The sequence below is a fragment of the Mus pahari genome, chromosome 9, assembly GCF_900095145.1.
Source record: "Mus pahari chromosome 9, PAHARI_EIJ_v1.1, whole genome shotgun sequence".
Classification (NCBI taxonomy): Eukaryota; Metazoa; Chordata; class Mammalia; order Rodentia; family Muridae; genus Mus; species Mus pahari.
Window position 1 is genome coordinate 404871 of NC_034598.1, and position 25384 is coordinate 430254.

At 36.6% G+C, this 25384-nt stretch overlaps 1 protein-coding gene across 5 annotated transcripts in view; it reads right to left on the minus strand.

The window, feature by feature from the left end:
* The window catches only part of Zup1 (zinc finger containing ubiquitin peptidase 1), a 34702-nt gene that overhangs the window by 4111 nt on the left and 5207 nt on the right, over positions 1–25384 (minus strand). For all 5 annotated transcript variants that reach the window (XM_029542518.1, XM_029542519.1, XM_029542521.1 and 2 more), the window contains 7 exons: positions 22132–22242; positions 18380–18498; positions 14589–14757; positions 9096–9284; positions 8761–8926; positions 6884–7035; positions 6248–6468 (listed from right to left, as the gene is read on the minus strand). In XM_029542518.1, the coding sequence (XP_029398378.1) occupies positions 6248–6468; positions 6884–7035; positions 8761–8926; positions 9096–9284; positions 14589–14757; positions 18380–18498; positions 22132–22242 (1127 nt within the window). The remainder of the gene's footprint in view (positions 1–6247; positions 6469–6883; positions 7036–8760; positions 8927–9095; positions 9285–14588; positions 14758–18379; positions 18499–22131; positions 22243–25384) is intronic.

The window sequence follows — 25384 nt, forward strand, 5'->3', positions numbered from 1 at the left end:
CAAGATTTTGCTGAAAGGACCCTGATATAGCTGTCTCTTGTGAGGCTATGCCAGTGCCTGGCAAATACAGAAGTGGATGCTCACAGTCATCTATTGGATTGAGCACAGTGTCCCCAATGGAGGAGCTAGAGAAAGTACCCAAGGAGCTGAAGGAGTCTGCAAACCTATAGGTGGAACAACAATATGAACAAACCATTACCCCCAGAGCTCATGTCTCTAGCTGCATATGTAGCAGAAGATGGCCTAGTTGGCCATCATTGGAAAGAGAGGCCCCTTGGCCTTGGAAACTTTATATGCCCCAGTACAGGGGACCACCAGGGTCAAGAAGTTGGAGTGGGTGGGTAGGGGAGCAGAGGGGGGAGGGTACAGGGGACTTTCAGGATAGCATTTGAAATATAAATTCATTGTTTTTAATAGCTGCATAGTAGTCCATTGTGTAAATTACCATATTTTCTGTATCCATTCCATCTGAGCACTTTCCAGCTTCTGGCTATTATAAATAAGACTACTATGAACATAGTGGGCCATGTGTCCTTATTACATGTTGGAGCATCTTCTAGGTATATGCCCAGGTATTGCTGAATCCTAGGGTAGTACTATCTCAAATTTTCTGAGGAACCACCAAACTGATTTCCAGAGTGGTTATACCAGCTTGCAGTCCCACCAGCAATAGAGGAGTGTTCCTCTTTCTCCACATCCTTGCCAGCATCTGCTGCCACTTGAGTTTTTGATCTTAGCCATTGACTGGTGTGAGGTGGAATCTCAGGGTTGTTTTGATTTGCATTTCCCTGATGACTAAGGATGGTGAACATTGTTTTAGGTGCTTCTCAGCCATTCGGTATTCCTCAGTTGAAAATTCTTGGTTTAGCTCTGAACCCTATTTTTTTTTTAATAGGGTTATTGAGTTTTCTCGAGTTTAATTTCTTGAGTTCATTGTATTTATTGGATATTAGTCCTCTAACAGATTTAGGGTTGGAAAAGAAATTTCCGAATCTGCTGGTTGTCTTTTGTCTTACTGACATGGTGTCCTTTGCGTTACAGAAGCTTTGTAATTTTAGGAGGTCCCATTTGTTAATTCTTGATCTTACAGTACAAGCCACTAGTGTTCTATCAGGAAATTTTCCTCTGTGCACATATGTTCGAGGCTCTTCCCCACTCTCTCCTCTATAAGTTTCAGTGTATCTAGTTTTATGTGGAGTTCCTTGATCCACTTAGACTTGACCTTTGTACAGTGAGATAAAAATGGATCAATTCACATTCTTCTACACCCTGTCAGTTGAATCAGCATCATTTGTTGAAAATACTGTCTTCTTTCCACTGGATGGTTTTAGCTCCTTTGTCAAAGATGAAGTAACTACAGATGTGTGGGTTCATTTCTGGGTCTTCAATTCTATTCCATTGACATCCCTGTCTGTCACTGTATAAGTACCAAGCAGTTTTTATCACAATTTCCTGGTAGTACAGCTTGAAGTCAGGGATAGTGATTTAACCACAGGTTCTTTTATTGTTGAGAATAGTTTTTGCTATCCTAGGTTGTTATTCCAGATGAATTTGCAAATTGTGTTTTCTATCTCTGTGAAGAATTTAGTTGGGATTTTGATGGGGATTGCATTGAATCTGTAGATTGCTTTTGGCAAGATAGCCATTTTCATTAATCCGGCCAATCCATGAGCATGGGAGAGCTTCCCACCTTCTTAGATCTTCTTTGATTTCTTTCTTCAGAGACGTGAAGTTTTCATCACACAGATCTTTTATTTTCTTAGTCACATCAAGGTATTTTATATTATTTGTGACTATTGTGAAGGGTCTCATTTCCCTAATTTCTCAGCCTGTTTATCCTTTGTGTAGAGAAAGGCCACTGATTTGAGTTAATTTTATACATCTATTTCACTGAAGCTGTTTATCAGGTTTAGGAGTTCTCTGGTGGAATTTTTAGGGTCACTTAAATATATCATCTGCAAACAGTGATATTTTGACTTCTTCCTTTCCAGTTTTATCCTGTTGATATCTTTTTGTTGTCCAATTGCTCTGGCTAGGACTTCAAGTACTATATTGAATAGATAGGGAGAGTGGGCAACCTTGTCTAGTCCCTGATTTTAGTGGGATTGCTTCAAGTTTCTCTCCATTTAGTTTGCTGTTGGCTACTGGTTTACAGAAAATTGCTTTTATTATGTTTAGGTATGAGTACTGGATTCCTGATCTTTCCAAAACTTTTATCATGGATGGGTGTTAGATTTTGTCAATTGCTTTCTCAGCATCTAATGAGATGATCATGTGGTTTTTGACTTTGAGTTTTATAGTGGGATATGTTGATGGATTTCTGTATATTAAACCATCCCTGCATCTCTGGGATGAAGCCTATTTGATCATGATGGATGAACATTTTGATGTATGCTTGGGTTCAGTTTGCAAGAATTTTTTGAGTATTTTGCATCAATATCCATAAGGGAAATTGGTCGGGAGTTCTCTTTGTTGGACCTTTGTGTGGTCTAGGTATCAGAGTAATTGTGGCTTTATAGAAATTGGGTAGATTACCTTCTGTTTCTATTTTGTGAAATAGTTTTAAGAGTATTGGAATTAGGTCTTCTTTGAAAGTCTGATAGAATTCTGCACTAAACCCATCTGGTCCTGGGCTTTTTTTAGTTGGGAGACTATTAATGACTGTTTCTATTTCTTTAGGGGATATAGGACTGTTTAGATTGTTAATCTGATCCTGATTTAACTTTGGTACCTAGTGCCTGTCTAGAAAACTGTCCATTTCATCCAGGTTTTCCAGTTTTGTTGAGTACAGGCTTTTGTAGTAGGATCTGATGTTTTTTTGTTTTTTATTTCCTCAGATTGTTAAGTCTACGTTTTCATTTTTGATTTTCTTATTTAGGATACTGTCCTAGTGTCCTCTAGTTAGTCTCACTAAGGGTTTTATCTATTCTGTTGATTTTCCCAAAGAACCACCTCCTGGTTTGGTTGATATTTTTGTATAGTTCTTTTTGTTTCTAATTGATTGATTTCAGCCCTGAGTTTATTTCCTGCTGGCCACTCCTCATGGATGAATTTCCTTCTATTTATTCTAGAGCTTTTAAGTGTGCTGTCAAGCTGCTAGTGAATGCTCTCTCCAGTTTCTTTTTGGAGGCTCTCAGAGCTATGACTTTTCCTCTTAGCACAGGTTTCATTGTGTCCCAAAAGTTTGGGTATGTTGTGTCTTCATTTTCATTAAACTCTAAAAAGTCTTTAATTTCTTTATTCCTTGACCAAGTTATCACTGAGTAGAGTGTTGTTTAGCTTCCACATGTATTTGGGCTTTCTATTATTTATGTTGTTATTGAATATCAGCCTTAGTCCGTGGGGATCTGATAAGATGCATGGGATTATTTCAACATTTGTATATCTGTTGAGGCCTGCTGATTATATGCAATTTTGGAGAACGTACCATGACATGCTAAGAAGAAGGTATACCCGGGGCTGGTGAGATGGCTCAGCAGGCAAGAGCACCTGACTGCTCTTCTGAAGGTCCTGAGTTCAAATCCCAGCAACCATATGGTGGCTCACAATCATCCGTAACAAGATCTGACTCCCTCTTCTGAAGTGTCTGAAGACAGCTACAGTGTACTTACATATAATAAATAAATAAATAAATAAATCTTAAAAAAAAAAACTCGAAGAACTAAAAAATTTAAAAAAAAAAAAGAAGGTATACCCTTTTGTTTTAGGATAGAATATTCTATAGATATGTTAAATCCATTTGTTTCATAACTTCTGTTAGTTTTATTGTATCTTTGTTTAATTTCTGTTTCCAGGATCTGTCCACTGATGAGAGTGGGGAGTTGAAGCTTCCCACTATTATTGTGAGCAGTGCAACGTGTGCTTTGAGCTTTACTTTCTTTAATGAATGTGGATGCCCTTGCATTTGGAGCATATATGTTCAGAATTGAGAGTTCATCTTGGTAGATTTTACCTTTGATGAGTATGAAGTGCCCCTCCTTGTCTGTTTTGTTAACTTTAGGTTGAAAATCGATTTTTATTTGCAATCAATATGTCTACTCCAGCTTGTTTCTTGGGACCATTTGCTTGGAAAAATGTTTTCCAACCTTTTACTCTGAGGTAGTATCTGTCTTTGTCCCTGAGGTGGGTTTCCTGTATGCAGCAAAATGTTGGGTCCTGTTTACATAGCCAGTCTGTTAGTCTATGTCTTTTTATTGGTGAATTGAGTCCATTGATATGGTGATAATAAAGAAAAGTTCATTGTTGCTTCCTGTTATTTTTTTGTTGTTAGAGTTGGGATTCTGTTCATTTGGCTATCTTCATTTAAGTTTGCTGAAAAATTACTTTCTTGCTTTTTCTAGGGTGTAGTTTCCCTCCTTGTGCTGGAGTTTTCCTTTTATTATCCTTTGATAGGCTGGATTCATGTAAAGATACTGTGTAAATTTGGTTTTGTCATGGAATATTTTGGTTTGTCCATCTATGGTAATTGAGAGTTTTGTTGGGTATAGTAGCCTGGGCTGGCATTTGTGTTCTCTTGGGGTCTGTATAACATCTGTCCAGGATCTTCTGGCTTTTATAATCTCTGGTGAGAAGTCTGGTATAATTATAATAGGTCAGCCTTCAGATCTTACTTAACATTTTTTCCTTACTGCTTGTAATATTCTTTCTTTGTTGTGTGCATTTGGTGTTGTGATTATTATGTGATGGGGAATTTCTTTTCTGGAGCAAACTATTTGGAGTTCTGTAGGCTTCTTATGTTCCTGGGAATCTCTTTCTTTAGGTTAGGCAAGTTTTTTCTAGAATTTTGTTGAAGATATGTACTGGGCCTTTAAGTTGAAAATCTTCGTTCTCATCTATATCTATTATGCTTAGGGTTGGTCTTCTCATTATGTCCTGTATTTCTTGAATGTTTTGAATTAGGACCGTTTTGCATTTTGCATTTTCTTTGATTGTTGTGTCCATGAGATTGTTGCACCTGAGATTCTCTCTTCTATTTCTTGCATTCTGTTGGTGATGCTTGCATCTATGGCTCCTGATTTCTTTCCTAGGCTTTCTAACTCCAGATTTGTCTCTCTCTGTGATTTTTTTTTCTTTTTGGTCTTTTCTAGACAGTGTTAATCTGTATAGCCCTGGCTGTCCTGGAACTCACTCTGTAGACCAGGCTGGCCTCAAACTCAGAAATTTCCCTGCCTCTGCCTCCCAAGTGCTGGGATTAAAGGCATGCACCACCACTGCCCAGAGTGATTTCTTTATTGTTTCTACTTCCAATTTTAGATCCTGGATGTTCAATTCCTTCACCTGTTTGATTGTTTTCCTGTAATTCTTTAATGGATTTTTGTGTTTCCTCTTTAAGGCTTCTACCTGTACCTGTGTTTTCCTGTAATTCTTTAAGGAATTTTTGTGTTTCCCCTTTAAGTGTGTCTACCTGTTTAGCTATGTTCTCCAGTATTTCTTTAAGGGAGTTATTCATGTCCTTCTTAAAATCCTCTACCAGCATCATGAGATGTGATTNTAAATCCAAATCTTGCTTTTCCAGTGTGTTGGGGTATCCAGGACTCACTGTGGTGGGAGTACTGNGTTCTGATGATGCCAAGTAGTCTTGGTTTCTGTTGGTAAGACTCTTATGTTTGCCTTTTGCCATCTGGTAATCTGTGGTGTTAGATGTTCTTGCTATTTCTGGCTGGAGCTTGTTCCTCCTGTGAATCTGTAAGCAAGTATCAGCATTCCTGGGAGACCAGCTTCCTCCTGGCAAGAACAGTGCACAGAGGGCTGTGGAACAGCCCCACCTCCTTGGTGCAGATGTAGGCTCGTAGGACCCTGTCCCAGCTGCTCTGCCACTTCTGTAGCCTGTGTTCTCCTGAGTGGACCCTCCTTAGAGAGTCACTGGAGAGAAAATGATAATCTCATCTGTTTCCAGGAGTCAGACTCCCCGGTGGCAAGCTCTCCTTTGGCAGGGTAGGTGAAGGATCAGCTTCACCTCTTGGATGCAGATGTAGGCCGCTTCTGCATCTGCCACTTCTGCGGCCTATCAACCATATTGTTGTTATTTATCACTCAATATCAAAAATTAAGTTTAAATCATAAAATTAAATTTTTTATGAAGATGAGTTAAACAACTGAAAGGCCATTTAACTTTAAAAATGTCTATTCTAGAAATTCAATATTAAAGACAAATATATTTGTCATTTCTGAATAGAATGAGTTATGAGAAGATAAAGACAACACCGATTTTAACTAAAAATTTTAAACTACTTCACCCAATACTTACAACTTTTTCCTCTGGGGAAAGAACACCCTCTACTGCTACTATCTGGTACTGCTTATGTTTTAGATTTCCCACAAATTTCCGTAGTTGCCTAAGACTACCAGCATCCGTATCTTGCTTTAACAGTTTCTGCATTTCTCGAGAAGGACATCCAGGATCAAATACTAGCAAACATAATGTTCGGTTTTTTTTCTCTTCAATTCCAACAACTGTTCGACTGTGACCTATTCAATGCATAAGTAATAGTTAATATGTCACAACTATACACAGATATTACTATATATACATTCGACTTCTCCGTGTGTGGTTCTGTGTGTTTAACACACACACACACACACACACACACACACATGCATGCACACATACATTCACTTTTAAATAAGTACAGTCAGAAAAGGCTTAACATAAGTGACAACAAGGCAAAGACTGGAAAAGGACAGGGATGAATAATCAGAGTAGTGAACCAGAAACTGTGCACAGGAAATGCAAAGGCCCCAGAATGCTGGGTTCCCCAGGAGGGACCAGAATGAAAAGTAGCTCTGATAATAACCACAGCACCCCCCACCCTCTACCTGTCCATAAGCAAGAGTCATCTGCTATTTTAAAAATATCACAGTTGTGTGTATGAGATCTACCAACCCTGATGCTGCAGATAGAGAGGAGGTTTAGATGTACGCATGATCTTTGGAGTTCCTTCTGTCTCTGAAGAATAATAGTTTAATATCCATTCAAATAAGCGAGGGTGTGTACCCAAAGGACCAGTTGACTTATGAAAATCAATAATGCGGCACCTAAACAATTGAAAAAGCAGATAATTTAGTGAATATTTTACAAATTTTTACATAAATGTAATTATTCTAACAAAAATTTTAATCTTAATGTAGAATATATTTGTGTTTCTATTACTTCACTATGAAGAAAAAAGTAAACATAAATTTTTACTCTTACTCTCAAGATCATTTTGTGGGAAAAATCATTATTCAAATCACCATAGCAATTCAAATTATTCAAATCATTTGTAATAAGACTGACAAATGAGCTAAAGTTTACAAAGATTTCATAACATAAAAAGTATCCCTGAATAGCAAATAAAGACTATGCTTGATTTTTAAAACTCATATGCAATAACCTGGGACATTATCACCTTTATTCTAATGTCTCTAGCCCTGATGATCAACTAGAAACCTCATGGTTCTGTGGGCAAGATGGTTCAACGAGTACAGTTGTTTGCTGTGCAAGCATGGTGACCTGAGTTCCATCCCCAGAACCCACATCAAGGTGGAAGAACAGCTCCACAAATTTGTCTTCTGACCTCTACATACTCAAGTTAGGTGCTTAGAGAAATAGCTCAGAAGCTAAAAGCACATACTACTCTTGCAAATGACTCACATTTAGTCAGAACTGGCTGATAACTCCATCTCCAGGGGATCCAAAGGCATGTGCACTCAGATGTACATATACACAAACATGCATCTATGTATATGTGTGTGTGTGTGTGTGTGTGTGTGTGTGTATATAACAAAAATAGTTAAATATTTTTTGAAGTTTTAAAGAAAACTGACTTCTTGCAGGATTGTTCTATACTCAGCAAACTTATAACAGTGTAAACAGAAAAACATTAAAAATTCTATCAGTAAATTTTTGTATAACTTTATTTAAAAGAAAAAAACAAAGAAGCTAAGTTCTGGTTTTAATCCCCAGTAGAAGTCATTTGTACTAGTCAAAATTATCTAAATATTTTCTTCTATAAATGAATAAATATATAAATAAATGTAAAAAGAAATTCTGAATATGTTCAATTTTCTTTAATTCCATAGGGAAGAACACAGGAAAACATGTGGGAATTCACATTTCTACATCCATGTCTCTATTTGACCCCAGACTACAGTGGAGTCATCTTGAATAAATGAGACTGTTGAGGTAAACTCACTTCTGTGTTACTCCAAAGCTATTTTAAAGTATAGCCAGAAGCATTTAGTATATTTATTATTATAAACTTCTGCCTACACAGCCCATCCTTGTCTCTCACAACAATGAAATATACAAAATATTCTAAACAGTTATAGGTTTCTTCTGTAGTTCAAATGTGAAATGCCCCTTGTAGGCTCACGTTAGACTTGGTGAGCTAGCAGTGCTATTTGGAAAGGTTGTGGAAACTAGGAGAAGTCACCTCACTAGAAGAAGCAGATCACTGGATGCAGGCCCTGAACCTTTTCAGCAGGTTTACATTTCCTAAGGCGCTGCTTTCTGACTGCCATTGCACTGTGACTGAAAGTCTGCATTCTGCCACTATGCCTTCACTGGTTCCTACCATGATGGAATGTATCCTTTGAAACTGTAAGTCAAAGCAAACCCTTTCTCATTGAAATTGCTTTTATGAGCATGAAAATGTAGCTTTTACCACACACAGCATGAAAGTATAGGTAAGACAGTTGCTAACTTTAGTCATACTAAATTTAATGCTAGTAATTTGCAAATGAACACAATAATGTTGGCTACTGTTTACAGGTACATACTTTACTCTCAGTGAGGTCAAAAGTGTATAAATCTCACATGCTCCAATCCAGGCCTTTGTTCCCTGTAATCTGTTATTAAGTTGAGAGGCCCCCTGAGGATCAAAACCTTCATTCCATGCATCTTCAATCATAGACTGAATTTTTGGAATACAAGGAACTGACATACCTGAAATTATATAAGCAAATAAGTCAGAAGGCAAGGTACTAATACACTGAACAATAATGGAATTCAATCACATATAGTGTACTAGACAAACTCACATGAGTTTCTAAGACAGTTATTCCTAATACCTTCTGTATATCATAAGCTCAGAGGTTAATAGTACTTTACATACCTTTCAAGCAGTCACCATATACATCACTTTGCAATAATGATGACAGTAGCATCTGGAAATTTCTATAACCACAACCCCAACCTTTGTCTCCAAAAGATGAGTGAAAGTGATCCACTACTGCAGAAAGCCACACACACCTTACATCTGTGGCAGTGTTCTGATAATACCTATGGAGGGCTTCAATAATTCCTAAAATACAAGAGATTTAACACACTTCATTAGAAAGATTCATTTATCATCATTAAATTGCTGTTTATACATCTAACATCGACCTCAAGACCAAAGAAAAACCCTTGCAACTCAGCTTTAATTTACTTCTCATTGTTACAACCTTAACTCATGTACTGTCCCCACAACCCAAGCTTTCTAACACTAAAATAGTACTCCTTGCATTGACATTTCTTGCATCTTAAAGCTCTTCAACTGCAAAGCCTGAGACACAAAAGTATACTTACATAATGAATACTCTTCTTGTCTTTCCATTTATTACATGCACTACTAGAGCTTGTTCAGTCTTAGTCAACCTGTTTCCACCTGAAAGAAAGTACCTGCTGACAGCCTATAGTGTTTCACATTAATCCACAGCATATACAGCCGATTGCAATGTGGCCTCCATCTGACCTTTTAGCATTCTTCTTGACATAAAATTATTTGATTCAAAAAACAAATTGTGCAATGGGTTTTAATTTTATTTCAGTATTATACTTTATATACATATCATGATAGTAAGTTCTAAGCCATAAAAAGATAAATGTGACAACATCCCTGGAAAATGTCACTAGACTAAATGTTAGAATTTGGTTAAGCAAGGATTTTGTGTATATTTAGTCTTCTTTAAAAACTCTGAAGCTACCCACTTCAGTGCAGTGATGTCTGTTATGTAGTTCATGCTGTCTCATAGTATGCGGCATGAAAAAGGAAAGTCATTATATGTATTTTATTTGAATAAAATACAAAAAATATGTCTTTAGGGGGACAGATAAAAACAAAACAAACAAACAAACAAAAAATAATCATGTAACCAATAGCTATAGCTATAACCACTACAGAAGTTAGTTATAAATTAAGGGGGGGGGGGAAGACAAATAAGATTTACATTGAAGAAAAAGAGTAATGGAAATGACTTGTTAGTGAGTACTAAGTTTATATAGAGAAAAAAATGGTGAAGTGACATGTAAGAGTCTAAGTGTCTTAAGTTTATACACAGAACAGGCACCTGGGAACAGAATGTTGAATGTTGACTTGAATGATACCAAGATTTAAGACAGTCCTTTAAGAATGAAAAGGGGGAAATCTATAATTGGTATATATTTGAGTATACTCTGCCATGCTTGTTACATATAAGACAGGAATACCTCACTTCCTGGTAACCTTCATCTTAGCAATAATACCACACAACTTTCTTAGAATTACTTTGTATTGTTTATTTTTATTTATATGAGTACACTGTAGCTGTCTTCAGACATACACCAGAAAAGTTCATCAGACCCCACTACAGATGGTTGTGAGCCACCATGTGGTTGCTGGGAATTGAACTCAAGACCTCTGGAAGTGCAATCAGTGCTCTTAACCACTGAAAAGTATTTTTAATTCCTAAATTTCCTTAGATGTTTTCCAAATATGCTACCTATTGTTAAATTATACTTTCCTGTTTAAAATATAAGGCTATAAATATATAAAAGGGTGTTAAATGACTAATAGAGACCTGCACACTTAACAAGAAATTAAAATCTTTAAAAAAAAATAAAATTTAAAAATTTAAAAGTTGGTGAGCTGGCTCAGCAGAAAGGACATTTGCTACTTTTGCAAAGGTCACGAGTTCAGTTCCCAATGCCCACATTGGGCAATTCAACTCCAACACAAACTCCAGGGCATCTGACACCTTTGCAGATGGTGTCAGAAAAAGAACTACATATATATATATGTACTCATATATATATATATGTGCATACAAATATAACACTGTTATAAATAAGAACAAAAACCCAGATTCCCTCCTTCCTTCCAATCTCAACCCTACCCTGACCTCATAAACAAAGAAACCAAGTAGATTAAAAATAAAAACATAGGGTGGAGTGGGGAAATAAATCAATAAAAATAAAAGCATGGGAATACGGGTTCTATTCCCAGCACACATGCAGTGGTTAAAAACATTTGTAACCCCAGGTCTAGAGTATCTGATGCCCAATTTTAGGCTTCATGAGCATCAAGCATGTAAATAGTACACAAACATATATGCTGATGAAAATATAAAACAGCATACTTATAGAATCATTGAGAAATGCACATTTGGGGCTGGTGAGATGGCTCAGTGGGTAAGAGCACCCGACTGCTCTTCCAAAGGTCCGGAGTTCAAATCCCAGCAACCGCATGGTGGCTCATAACCATCTGTAACAAGATCTGACGCCCTCTTCTGGAGTGTCTGAAGGCAGCTACAGTGTACTTACATATAATAAATAAATAAATCAAAAAAAAAAGTTCTAAAAAAAAAAAAAAAAAGCACATTTTTGAAAAAAAAAAAAAAAAAAAAAAAACCCTTCCATCCAAAACACACACAATAAAAACAAAAATTGAGAGATTTGCAGTGTGTGGTGGCTTATAGCTATAATCCTAACACTTAAAGGCTAAGGCAGAGGTCTGCTAAGAGTCTAAAGACAGTGCTAACCAATCAATTCCAGGTCAGCCTGTGCTACAGAGTCTCAAACTTCCCTCCAAAAAACATGACATTTAGAAAATATATTCAAATTTAAAATTGTTATCTAAAGATATCATACACAGGTCTGGCATAGAATGACTTTAAATCACAGCACTTGAGAGGCAGAGGCATGTAGATCTCTGAGTTTAAGACCAGCTCAATCTACAAAGAGAGTTGTAGGACAGCCTGGGCTAATCAATAAGATCATGTCACAAAAAAAAAAAAAGAAAAGAAAAGAAAAGGGAAGGGAGGGGAGGGGAAGGGAGAGGATGGGATGGGGGAGGGGAGGGGAAGGGAGAGGAGGGGAGGGGAAGGGAAGGGAAGAAAACAAAAGAAGAGAAAAATATGTATGTGTGTGTGTATTTATATGAATAAATATCCATTTATACCCTGGATCTGGAGTTACAGTCTATGGTGAGCTATCAGATTCGTGCTAGTAATTAAACCTGGGTTCTCTCCAAGAGCAACAAGTCCTCTAAACTACTTAGCCATCTCTCAATCCCTGTGAGATCATGTCTTAAAAAAAAAAAGTCGCTGTGCAGTGGTGGCACACACCTTTAATCCCAGCACTTGGGAGGCAGAGGCAGGTGGATTTCTGAATTCAAGGTTAGCCTGTTCTAGAGTAAGTTCCAGGACAGCCAGGGCTATACAGAGAAACCCTGTCTCAGAAAAATAAAAAAATAAAAAATAAAAAATAAAAAGGCTAGTCATAAGAACGTAACTGTTTCCATATAAACTGTATTAGTACCCTAACAGAGATACTAAAACATAATTGGAAAAAAACAAGACAAACAAATAAAACAATAACTGGAAAAAATGGCATACATTCTTGAATAAGGCAGACCTGATTATTAATATTAGCTAGCCAACTATGCAAGTCTTAAGAATGTTATATACACTCTAAGTATCAAGTACATAACAATGTTCATTTGGGCCCAGAAGAAACACTGTATATAAAGCTTTTAGTATTCAAAATGAAATGAGTAATAGGGTAGCCATTATATTCATAAGGCTATTAAACCTTTGAATTGTAGTGTTTCCACTTGAAATGTCCTGTAAAGTATAAAATAATAACAGATTTGGTATATTATACAAAGAATATAAAATATTTCAGTTAATAATCCTTGTGAGGTGAAAATGCTAACTACAAAACTATGGAAAAAACCCTCTTGATACTGACAACTTTTAAAATGGTACCCATAGACACTTCATTTAAATTATTATAAGAAGAGATTTAGACTCCTGATAGTTCAACTCTTGATAGTTCAACAGAAGTTTTATAAACTTTACTGCCAAAGCAACATATTCAACAGAAACCATACTTGACCCTGAAGTGTTCCTGAGCAATGGATAAGTATATAATAAGTTATTTTCTACAGTGCTTACAGTCAGTCACCATATTAGAAAAAAACATCTTGCTAAGTTACAGTGTTCAGTAGTTTAGATATATAAAATTCAATTTTAACTTATAATATTTTCAACTTACAATGATTTATCAACATATAATTCACTATATGCTTCTGCAATTTTATGTTAATTTTTATTTTCTTTAATATGGCTTTAATAGATGTAAAATTCATGTAGCTTATATTTCTGTATTGTATTCAGTTAACCAAAAGTTTAAGCTGAAGGTTCAGTGACATGACTGTTTTGGTGTATCCGAGAACTTTCTGCCTAGATTGAAGGTGTATCAACAAGTGGGAAGTCTTGTCTGGTACTGTAAATATGGTCAAAATCCCCCTGTGTAGGTAACTCACAGGCCCCATAGGAAAGCTACTATAGTTTAACCAAATGGACATGATATGCCTATTAAACTGTCTTCTAAATGTTTTATTTATATCCATAAATTAGTATTGTTGTACATTTTCAGAGATTCTTTTGATAGTGGGTGTCAGCAACAACTCAAAGAACTGAGTGAGAATAAATGACCATTTGATAGTCAGTCCTAAATGGGTTATCTACATTAATCCCGCCAAGGCTCAGGAAATATCAATAAAGGGGGCATTGTTAAACAGCAGAGCCTGAGGAAGAAGGAAAATGTGGAATGCTGTCTTATAGGCATGGCTTTCAAACTCAGCAGCAGTGACTATCTTAACAAGACTAAGTTTGTCACAGAGATAAGAGGTATTCACAAGGACCCACCTATCTCTGTGGATTTACTGACATTAAACCACGATTAGATAAGAGCTAGTAAAGTCCTTCTCCTTCCATAAAAGCTATATGAAGTTAATTAACCATTAACTGGGGCTTGGGGATGGAGAAACATCATTTTTCTTACCCATGCTCCTGTTCATTCATATTCTTGTAATCAACCCTTAACCAAAACCAAATAAACACAAACAAACAAAAAACATGTGGAAATAGGGATGAGATGGGGTCAAGGGGTAATGGTGGATACTAGCTGGGAAAAGGAAATGGGAGCAGCAGAAGCTAGGGAACAAAAGAGGGTAATGGGGTGGTGGTGGTGAATATGACCAAAATATACTACATACATATATGAAAATATCATAATGAAACATTATCATATATAATTAGTATATATAATTTTAAAAATCCAGAAGGTTCATTTCCCATTGTTGTAAGTTAATACAATTTAAGCCAAATTATTTTAAGTGAACTATTTACTATAAAAATAGATGTTTAGAAGTTTTAAAATGTTTTGTAAAAAATGTGTGAACATACAATTTCACCTCCAACTATATAAACTATTGACTGAAAATTCAACAAATTCAAGTGGTTTTATTACTCCAGTGGTATATGCAATATTAAAACTGTGACTTGGATTTTTAAGCACTCACCAGAAGTTTTTGTTTTTCCATCATCAATACCAATAGCTATTGATTCCAACATGTCAGCTTTCCTGCTATGAAATTCAGATGGATGCATTCTTCCCCTATTTACTTCTAGCTCCATATGTCGTAGCTGTTGTTGTTTGTATCCTCCAGAATTATCTAAACCATATTGCCGCTATTGAACATAAAAACAAATAACTTAATTTTTATGTCCCTGTACTTCAACCACATGGAAACTTTTAACTCTCATTTTTTTTGGAAATGGATGTTGAAATAGTCTGGTTTATGGATTTTTTTCATACAAGTAAATGTAAAGATTTAATGAAAATTAAACCATACATCAATAACTTAATAATTAGATATTTCTGCAAGTTTCTGTAACTCTTACAAATAATTAGTTGCTTTCTTTATAATATGGAAATGAAAGATCCACCTTTCTGTTAAGGTATTAAGAAAGGCAAAATTCCAACAATATTGATGGCTACAAAAGAACTTATGGAAACTTGCTATTTTGTCCCATTGCTGATCCAGTAAGACCTACTTATTAGTTCATACATCACTCAGTCTCAATCATGCTTCATCATAAATGAGCTGTGTTTTTGAAAAATGGACTGAGAGACTCAAACATATAAACTGCCTTTATGGATAAACTTCCTGAGATCTAGACTACTTACAATGTTACCAAGTTGAAACAATTTTAAAATCACCATGAAAACAAACTTTTGGCCATGTCTGTGTGGATGTGTCTAGACTGGGTTAATAGCAATAGGAAATCTATCTACCCTAAATATGGCACTATCCCATTGGTGCTTGCTCAGCTGCACTGTGTTTTTGCATTGGTCTCATATTTCTTTTGTTTATGTCATCGTTCTTCCTTTTTGGAATTAGGACATCCACTCTGCACCATCATATAGTAAAAGCACAAAATGTGTTTTGTAATATTATACAGGCTAAGAGATTGGTTAAACCTCACAAGAGACTCTGCACGTATACTGTATTAAAAGACCATGAAATCCTTTGAAGTCATAGAGAATATAAGGTGCATTATGGAATAGTATGCATCTTTTTTTTTTCTGTTACAGGATATTAATTTATAGTTAAGATAGTGCTCAGGTGTCAAAAGATACTCTATTTATAGTTTTGAATAGTATTGACACCATTAAAGACTATGGGTAGTTGGACTGAATGCCTCTGTCCTTGATGAGATAGCCATGAGTCTATGGAGATAAGTGCTGGAACACTATAGTTTAAAAGTGATGAGTTTTGGGGCCAGAAAGATAGCTCAGTGGTTAAAAGCACTGACTACCCTTGCAGAAGTCCTGAGTTCAATTCCCAGCAACCACATGGTGGCCCACAACCATCTGTAATGGGATCCAATGACCTCTTCTGGTGTTTCTGAAGATAGCAACATGTTCTTACATGCATAAAACAAGTAAATAAATCTTTTTTTAAAAATGGGATGTGTTTGGGTGTCAAGGTGACAGAGTTGCAATAGTATATTTTGACTGTCAACTTGATGCGTTTTTGAATAAGCTTGGAGATCTGGTGGAACAGCTCAATATGTAAAAGTGTCTATCATGCAAGGCTAATGTACTGAATTAAATCTCTAAAACCCATAGTAGAAGGACAGAACTGATTCCCCAATGTTGTTCTCTGATTTCCATATATGCTCTATGGCATTGGGCAAGAAATACACACACACAAGAGTACACAAAATAAAAATCATCATGGAAATAAACCCTGGGAAATTAATATGAGAAAGCTTATGAATTTGGTTAGTTAAAGTGGTAAACCTACTTTGAATATGTACTGGACAATCCTATGGGTTGGCTTTCCAGACTGAATAGAAAGGACAAGATGTACTGAGACCTGTAACCATTTTGTTGTTTCCTTAACTGTGGATGCAGAAAAACCTCCTATTCTTCCTGCCATGCCTTCTGTGCTGTGACAGATTGTATCCCCTCAAACTGTAAGCCAAATGAACACTCCCACTTTATGTTGCTTCTTGTCAGGTATTTGATCACAGCTACAAGTATCTAGCACAATAACAAACCTTTTTAAATGTTATAGACTTTCTGTGTTGTTGATACTCAAAAGGTTTCATATATTTTTATGGTGTTACATTTTGAACATGAAACTACAGACCCTGTTTTGAATACCTGTGTCTCACACAAAGGTGCTATTTTAGGAGGCTTTTATAGAACCTGTAGGAAGTTGTGCTTCCCTGGCAAAAACAGGCCAGTAAAAACCAGGTCCAATTCCTGACATACATCGGCCTCCTGTTTGTTCCATTGTAATGTGAATGGCCTCTCCAAGTGTTTTCCACTATGATAGCCTGAAATTGTGAGTTCAAATAAAAAATTCCTCCCTTAAGTGTTTCTGTAGACAAGTAGGATCACAACACTATAAAAAACTAATATGTATGGCAAAAAAAAAAAAAGACTTAGAAAAAATTTTTTTCTTGTCTGAATTCTAATATAAAAAAATTATGTAAATAAATAAATAACCAATGAATAATGGGGGTAGGGGATCCTAAACTAGATCTTCCAAAACAATTTTCAAGGAAAAACCGTCCTGGGTAAGATATCTGAAAAAAAAAAAAAAATCAGAAGAAAAGTGTATGTATAATACACAATACTAAAGGCTTTCAGGTGTACATAAATCTGGAAACATTTTTAGATATGTTCATAAACCCTATATATTTATACTATACTATCCTGTTAACACATACAAATGACATTAAAAACTCTACAAACATTATCAGTATAAATAACCATAGTTCACAAATTAGAAATGAAAAGGGAGAAACATTAAAATTTTTAATGCATTAAAATCCCTCAGATGCTGCCACTTTAGTCCAATAGACACTACCTTCACATAAGGAAAATGTGCCCTCAAACATCATAAACCGCTAAACTCTGAACAGTCACTAAAATAAAAAATGTCTTAATTGTATTCCTTAAAAAAAAAATCTAAGACTAAGGAGAGATACACAATAGCTTTAAGTAAACAGATTCTCAATACAGTGCCCCACTCACACATCAACCCAACATCTGCATAGTTTTACAGGCACACTTTACTACCTAATGGTTGTCTAATCCAGGGGGGGGGGGGAAAGAAAAAAAAAATCACTAAATTTCCTTTATTTATTTTCCTTCTTCATTTAAAGACAAGAAAGAAAAAAACAAAACAAAAACAACAAAACCCTGTGGGTTTCCTATGAAGACTTTCACATACTTTATCTGAAATGATTATTCTAATCTGAACATTGTTTTGGGTTTTTTTTTGTTAGTTTGTAATGTGCCCCAGGTTGGTCTCAAACTCAAGAGATTCACCTTCCTCTGTCTCCCTAGTGTTAGAATTAGTCAAGAATCAATACTTTTTTTTTTTTTATTTTACTGTGCATGCCTGTGGGTGTGTGCATGTGTGTGCATGTGTGTGTACACATGTGCATGTGTGTGTACACATGTGCATGTGTGGGTAACAAGCAAGAATGGGATTGCCTGGAGCTGGAATTATAAGTAAGCTGCCTGAAGTAGGGGCTAGAAAATGAACCCAGGTCCTTTGCCACAGCAGTAAGCAGTCTTAACCACTGAGCCATCTCTCCATCTTTGGAAAAGAGCTACTTTTAAACACCCTCCCCCCCAATAAACTATAAAGTACAGATAAAAATATTTTTTACATAACATGGACAGACTAGTAAAAATCTTTTTGACTGTGAACCATTAGTAAACATCTCACAATCACATTTAGGGAACAAGAACTCTATTCAATAAAACTGTTACTAATCTTTGTACCTGCAACTTCTGAAACTCTTCCCTTTCTTGTCTTGATTCTTCAGATTTCCTCTTTCTGTCTTCTTCTTGCTGAAGCTGGTGAGCTAATTCTCTATCACTAGAACACTCTCTGTCCATGCCTATTGAAGAGTAACAACCCAGATTCAGTCAGTGCTTGTGCTCCAACAAGCATTTCTCCTTAACTAGCTAATGTGAACATCCTAACACCTTTAGGAAGTATCACCTGCTGAGAAAGACAAAAGGTGAGAGGTTGAATGACTCTTGTCATTGATGTCTCTGAACACAACTAATGGAGAGAATGAAGAAAGTAATAAAGAATATAAAAAATATATATTCACAACCCCCAACTGTTTCACTACAGTTAACAGTTTTCAGCCAAACAAACTGAATAATTTTATAGCTTAATGCATCCTCTCTCAGTGAAACTCAGATTCTTTAGTCAAAGGCTTCTGTACTGTATCTTGTTTCCTAGATTCTTTACTGGTTAGTGTCCTCCAGTAAAACAGGACTGAGAGCAAAATAAGAAAACACCACACACAGGTGCACATGCACACTCACTCACTCACTCACTCACTCACAAACACACACACACAGAGAGAGAGAGAGAGAGAGGGGGGGGGAGAGAGAGAGAGAGAAGGCAACAGACGAGAGAAAGACAGAGAGACAGAAAGATAGAAAACATCATTAAATATCATGAATCACACAGGAATGAATTACATAATGATACATTCTTTATAGCCTGAGAGACAGAGAAACCAGAAGTGAGAAAGTTGAAAGTGGTAGAATCAGTTTGGCAAAATCAGTGATCCCAGTATGAGGTCAAAGGCTCAAAATTTCTGGTAAGGATTATCACAAGAGTCCCAGAGTCCAAAAGCCAAATACCCTGCAGTTTAAGGCAAGGAGCAGCTGCAGGAAAAAGAAAAAGTCCCAATCTAGAAGGAAGAGTCAAAGTGAGTTTGCCCCTTCTTCAGCTTTCCTGGTCCATCTAGAATCCTAGTTACATTAGATGCTACCTGCCCACACTGAATGCAGATCTTCACTCTGTTTGCCAACACATGCATCAGTTTTTCTTGAAAACACCCTCAGAGTCACACCCAGAAGAAACAGTTATGGAGTCTTCTAGGTATTCCTCAATTCAGAGACAGTACAATCTACAAACCTGTTGATTTAATTCTAAACCTGAATATTCTTTCTTGCAAACCTCTCAGCTGTTGTTACACCTTCCTACTAGGTTCTCCCTTCCATTCTTGGGCATGTAATTGACAACTGATTTTTAGCATGCCCTGAGACTATTTTCATTGGTTTATAGAATACAAAGCCTTACTTTATGGATATAAAGTAAGAATTACCAGAGAGTCTGCTTTGAAAAGGTTACCCCTTCCACAACATCCTCTTACAATCTTATTCAAAGGAAAACAGCTGTGCTGGCTAGTTTTTGTCAACTTGACACAAACTAGAGTTTAAACATAGACAGCCAGAGCTACATAGTGAAACTGTCTCAAAACAAAACAAAACAAAACAAAACAAAACAAAACAAAAAAACAAACAAATAATAACAATAACGAAAGATTGAGTGTAGGCAAGTCTGTAGTGTGTTTCATAGTGACTGGTGTTGGAAGGTTCAGCCATTTTGGGTGATGTCACCCCTGGGCTGATGGTCCTGGGTGCTCTAAGAAAGGAGACTGAACAAGCCAGGAGAAAACAAGCCAGTCAGAAGCACTTCATGGCCTATGCTCCTGCCTATAGGTTCCTGCCTTGAGTTCCTACCCTGACTTCCCTCAGTGGTAGAAAACATCATTAAATATCATGAATCACTCAGTTACCTGGAAATGTTTAGATAAAATAAACCCTTTCCTTCCCAGGCTGCTTATATTGGTAGTTTTATTACAGCAACAGGAACCCTAAACAACAATGACATGCTAACTGGGGTAAACAGTAAAAGACTAATGATGTAGAATAATCTTCCATCAATGCTCTCGTGGTTTTTCCTCTTGTGGTTATGAGCAAAGCAGGTACATGATGCAGAGATCATGATTATTGGCAGTAAGTCACCGGAACATTAAAATCTCCCACTTTACCAATAGTTGTTTATATACTCCCAAATATTGACAGAGTAATAAAAATATAAACAACTTCTCTTAGAGGTTGCTTTATTTTTCAGTGGCCCTCAGAGACTCATACAAGACCCTACACATTTAATACTATCTAAAAGGACAGACAACGGGCCCAGGAGATAGCTCAGTCAGCAAAGGGCTTGCCTCACAGACATAAGAACCTAAGTTCAGTGTCTAGAACCATGTAAAACATGTTGGTATGGTTGTCCATGATTGTAATTCCAGCATTAGGGAGGTGGAGATAGGAGCAACCCTGGGAACAGGCCTAATTTGTGTGCTCCAAGATAGTAAGAGACCCATCTTAAAGGAGCTATATAGCATTCCTGAGGATGACATCCAAGGTTGTCATATGGTGTCCACACAGGCACATACCCACTTACAAGCACTGAGACACACATGAACACATACAATATAAAAGAGAGAAAACAGAAGAAAAATGCTGTAAAGTTATTATTACACTGATTATTTTAGAAGGCAACCAACTAGAAACACATAGTGAGACTTTTAAATTACTACTGTGGAACAATTTCCTTGAGATTGAAACATTTCATCCTGCACAGTAGCGCTTTTAACAGAAAGATAAACAAACAAACAAACAAAGCTTTAGGAAGTCCCTAAAACTGACTAGATGCACTAGGCTCCTCCCTGCTAGAGTAAGTAACAAAAGTTGACAGAAGGGAGTCAAGCTGCAGACTCTCAAACAAGCACCTATTGAAGAAGAGGTTTAGACCAACTGAGCCACTTGGAAAGAACACTCCAACCACCTGAGCAGCTTACAGGCTGTGCAGTATGCTCCAGGTTTCCCAGATTTTGTGACCAATACCCCATTACTGAATGGGCCTTGGTGATACGTCTGTCTTTGAGTCATATGTACAACTGTAAAGTAACCCCTCATCCATACTCCTGTAAGTGATGCAAATAAAACTTATCAGTTCACCAAAGTGGACTTTGGTAACACCAGTATTTGGGTCTATCATGGGCTCCCTACCTGGGGGTAAGTAGATGTGTGTGTGTGGTATCTCCCCAGAAATCATTTTGTCACACAACAGTTATAAAGTCCACATAAATTCACAGTTTTTAAAATTAGCAGCTTCTTAGTTCAAAAATTTTGCTGGCTAAATGCTAAAGTAACTTCACTACTTTAAACCAATGAAAAAACAGCCTCAACTTGTCAATGAAAACTTTAGAAAGGCACACAGTTTAAAATGTACTGTCTTAAACAAGGAGCCCTCCACATGTCAGAGCAAAACCCAGGATCGCCACAATTCATACTTTACTTTTCTGCAAAATAACTTCAAGGAAAGCAGTGCAGCTATGTGAGAATTATCTAAAGAACAGATTTACTTTTATCTATTATTATTATTATTATTATTTTTTTTTTTTTTTTTTTTTTTGGTTTTTCGAGACAGAGTTTCTCTGCATAGCTCTGGCTGTCTTGGCACTCACTCTGTAGACCAGGCTGGCCTCGAACTCAGAAATCCGTCTGCCTTTGCCTCCCAAGTGCTGGGATTAAAGGCATGCACCACCATGCCCGGCTACAGATTTACTTTTAAATGGTACAACTTTATTCATGGTATTAACCTGAGAGATGTGTATTCTAGGAAGCAGAAATTGAAATATTTCTAGGCATAAACATACCTTGTTGAAAGCTGCTTTCTTCTAAATGCAAGTCCACATGTTCTTGGAGAATATGGTAATTTGTACAGACAAGCCCACACATGGGACAGTCATAGAGTGGTTGATAAGAGTCTGTATTAGATAGAAACAAAGGTAGAATAGTTTAATTTTCTGGATTTTTAGACTCCTCACCCTATGCCAAGGGCTATTAACTTTATGAGTAGAATGCTTTTGTAGTTAGCATTAACATATCACCAGGCATAGTGGTACACACTTCTAACCATGGCACTCAGTGGGGCAGAGACAATCAGATTTCTGTGAGTTAAAGTCAGTCTGGTCCGACATCAACTCGCAGGTCCGCCAAGGCTATATTGAGACCCTGCCTCAATAAATAAATAAATCAAACACATCAAAGACTTTCTAATACTTTTTACCCTTGTTTTAAAAATAAAAGCCCTTTATAATTGGATTTAAAAGCTACTTCTCTGGGGGCCAGTGAGATTGGTGAGTAGATAAAGGTGCTTGTCTGATGACCTGAGCTTGATATCTGGGACCCACATTGTGACGTAAGCAACTCCCTGACCTCCACATGTGTGCTATGGCAAAAATACAAATGCAAAAATAAAAAAAAATACAGATGCAAAATAAATATATGCAACTTTGAGGTTGATATCTGTACTAATTTCACAATATTGTTTGAACACTGTTGGTGCTTACGTCAGCCCTGGATGGTGATAGCTAATCTGTGAGACTTAGGGTATTGGTAATAAAATACAGGATTAAGTGATGTAAGGCACAATGGATTAATGTCTAACTTTTTTTAAATGAATAAAATTACTTTTCTGCTTCTATAGACAAAATGAGAGACTGATTAATAGTATAGATCTCTCTTACCACTCTAGAATAAGAAAATAATAAACATTCACAACAGTGGTTTAAATAAGCCAAGTAAAAAGGAAAACTAAAACAAAGTGGTTACAAGTCTGGATAGAAAGTCTGGGAGCTAAATTCCCAGTATTCACCATGCCAAGTAGTCAGACACTGAACCCAAGTGCACAAAGTTCAGCTCTGAAGTCATACTGACTGCTTAGGAACAGGAGATTAAAGAGATGACTCCAATAGGTAAGGCCAGAACAGGAGCCTAGCAATAACAGCTCTAGAAGAGGGGCTCAGAATTATATACAGACACAGAAAGAAAGCACTAAGCTACTTATACATATAAGGCCTAGTCTAACATGGATGCAAAAATGCCATGTTGAAGGAACCATAAAGCTTCAGTGGGAAAGGATAATATAAAAACTTTCATAATAGATGAATAGTAAGATTTCAATTATGAAACACAGTAGCTCTAGTACCAAGAAAGGCACTCCAGAACAGACTAATAGATGAATAGTAAGATTTCAATTATGAAACACAGTAGTTCTAGTACCAAGAAAGGCACTCCAGAACTGACACAATCCCAGCAGCTACTTGGGAAGTTGAGGCAGGAGATTAAGAATTCAGTACCAGCTTGAGCTACATAGTCAGACAATATTTCTAAATTAATTTAATGAAAACAGGAAAGCTAATCATATCTACTAAATCTAAAAGATAAATGTGCTTTTACTTAGTAATTGCATCTTTGGGAATTTATATAGAAATTATTAAAATATCAATAAGTAGAATTACATGTTAAGAACACGTATTATTACTCCTTAATAACACATACAAACAGTTCCGAAAATAACTGCAAACTGAAGACTCTAATGGAAAGCTGTAAAGGAGTATAACCTAAAGTGTATAAAGTCAATAGAGTACTAAATTATTGAAAGAAAGGAGAGAACTGAATCTTTGCAAACATGTTCCAAAACATCACTAAGAGATAAGAGTGGCATCCATAAACAATGCTGTAGGGTATGCCAGGTCTCAGAGCTAGTGCCCAGAACTCTTTGCTTCTCCCTCTGGTCACTAAATTACAACAGACCAAGTTCTCATTACTTCCAGTTTGAACTCATCATCAGTCTCTTAACGTTTAACTCAAGTGTCTCATTCACATCTGCCTATACTCTCTTTGGCCACCAGAAATCTACCAGGTTAGCCATCACTGTTCAATGGACTCATCCAAGGCTGACATAAGCACCAACACCATCAATGACACAGATCACTGGCTACCATCAGTAGCAGTGTTTAACTGTAGGCATTCCTTTCACTATTCTGATGCAAGCTATCACCCTTTCTAATTCCCCACCTCCTCCAGCCTCAAGCCCTAGAAATCACAGCATGCCACCAGTCAGCTGTAAAGTAGTGTCTACAGTCCTCTTCTTGTATTAACAGGCTCTGGTTGGCCCCATTTTCTAACACAGAAAGGATTTCAATTTCTCATTTCATAATCCCAAGTAGAGAACATGTTTCCTTCACTCCCTTTCAAACCACTGTTTTCCCTTCTTCAAAAGCACCACTGCTCTGCTAGTTTCTGTCTCTACACTATGGAACTATAAGCTCCATTAGCTAATCTTCTCTTAAATACTAGATATTTATTTTCCTTTACTTAAAATGTTGGCACCTGGACCAATATCCTGTCCTAGCCCTTTTATGAATTGAAATGGGTGCTTATCTTCACCGCACTAATCTTTTCCTTTACTCCAATTTAGCCAAATGTGTAATTATATCCCTGATGTATCATAACCAATTTCTGTCAACCTCTGAAATCTATTCATAACATCCCTGCTACTTTTCTCTAGCCTTCTACCTCACCTCTCGTGATTCTTCCATTCTGGTCACTGGCCTGACTACAATCTGCTATATTAAATATATATATAGGCACTATACTTCTCATTATTTAGTTCTCATTTTCCTGTGCCTAAAGGTTAATTAAATTGAGCTGACCCAACTCTACTCATGACAACCAGGTTCTTTTTTCACAGCAAACCACAGTTGGTGGCTGAGAATCAGTGTACCCGCACAGCAAATGTCTGCTGTCTTCATCAGTGGTGGCTCCTGTTTGGTTCATGCAGTTTTCCTGTGTAGTGAGTGGACAATGAATCATCTACAGAGATTATTGAGCTAAATCAATGGACAACTATCAAAAGAAGAGTTGTACAACACTAAACACCTTAATTATATGTAAAAGTTGACAATGTTTCTATAAACTTGCAAAAGTTAATTAAATAAAAGAACAAGTATATTGATCTTTGACAAGGGAGCTAAAACCATCCAGTGGAAAAAAGACAGCATTTTCAACAAATGGTGCTGGCACAACTGGCGGTTATCATGTAGAAGAATGCAAATTGATCCA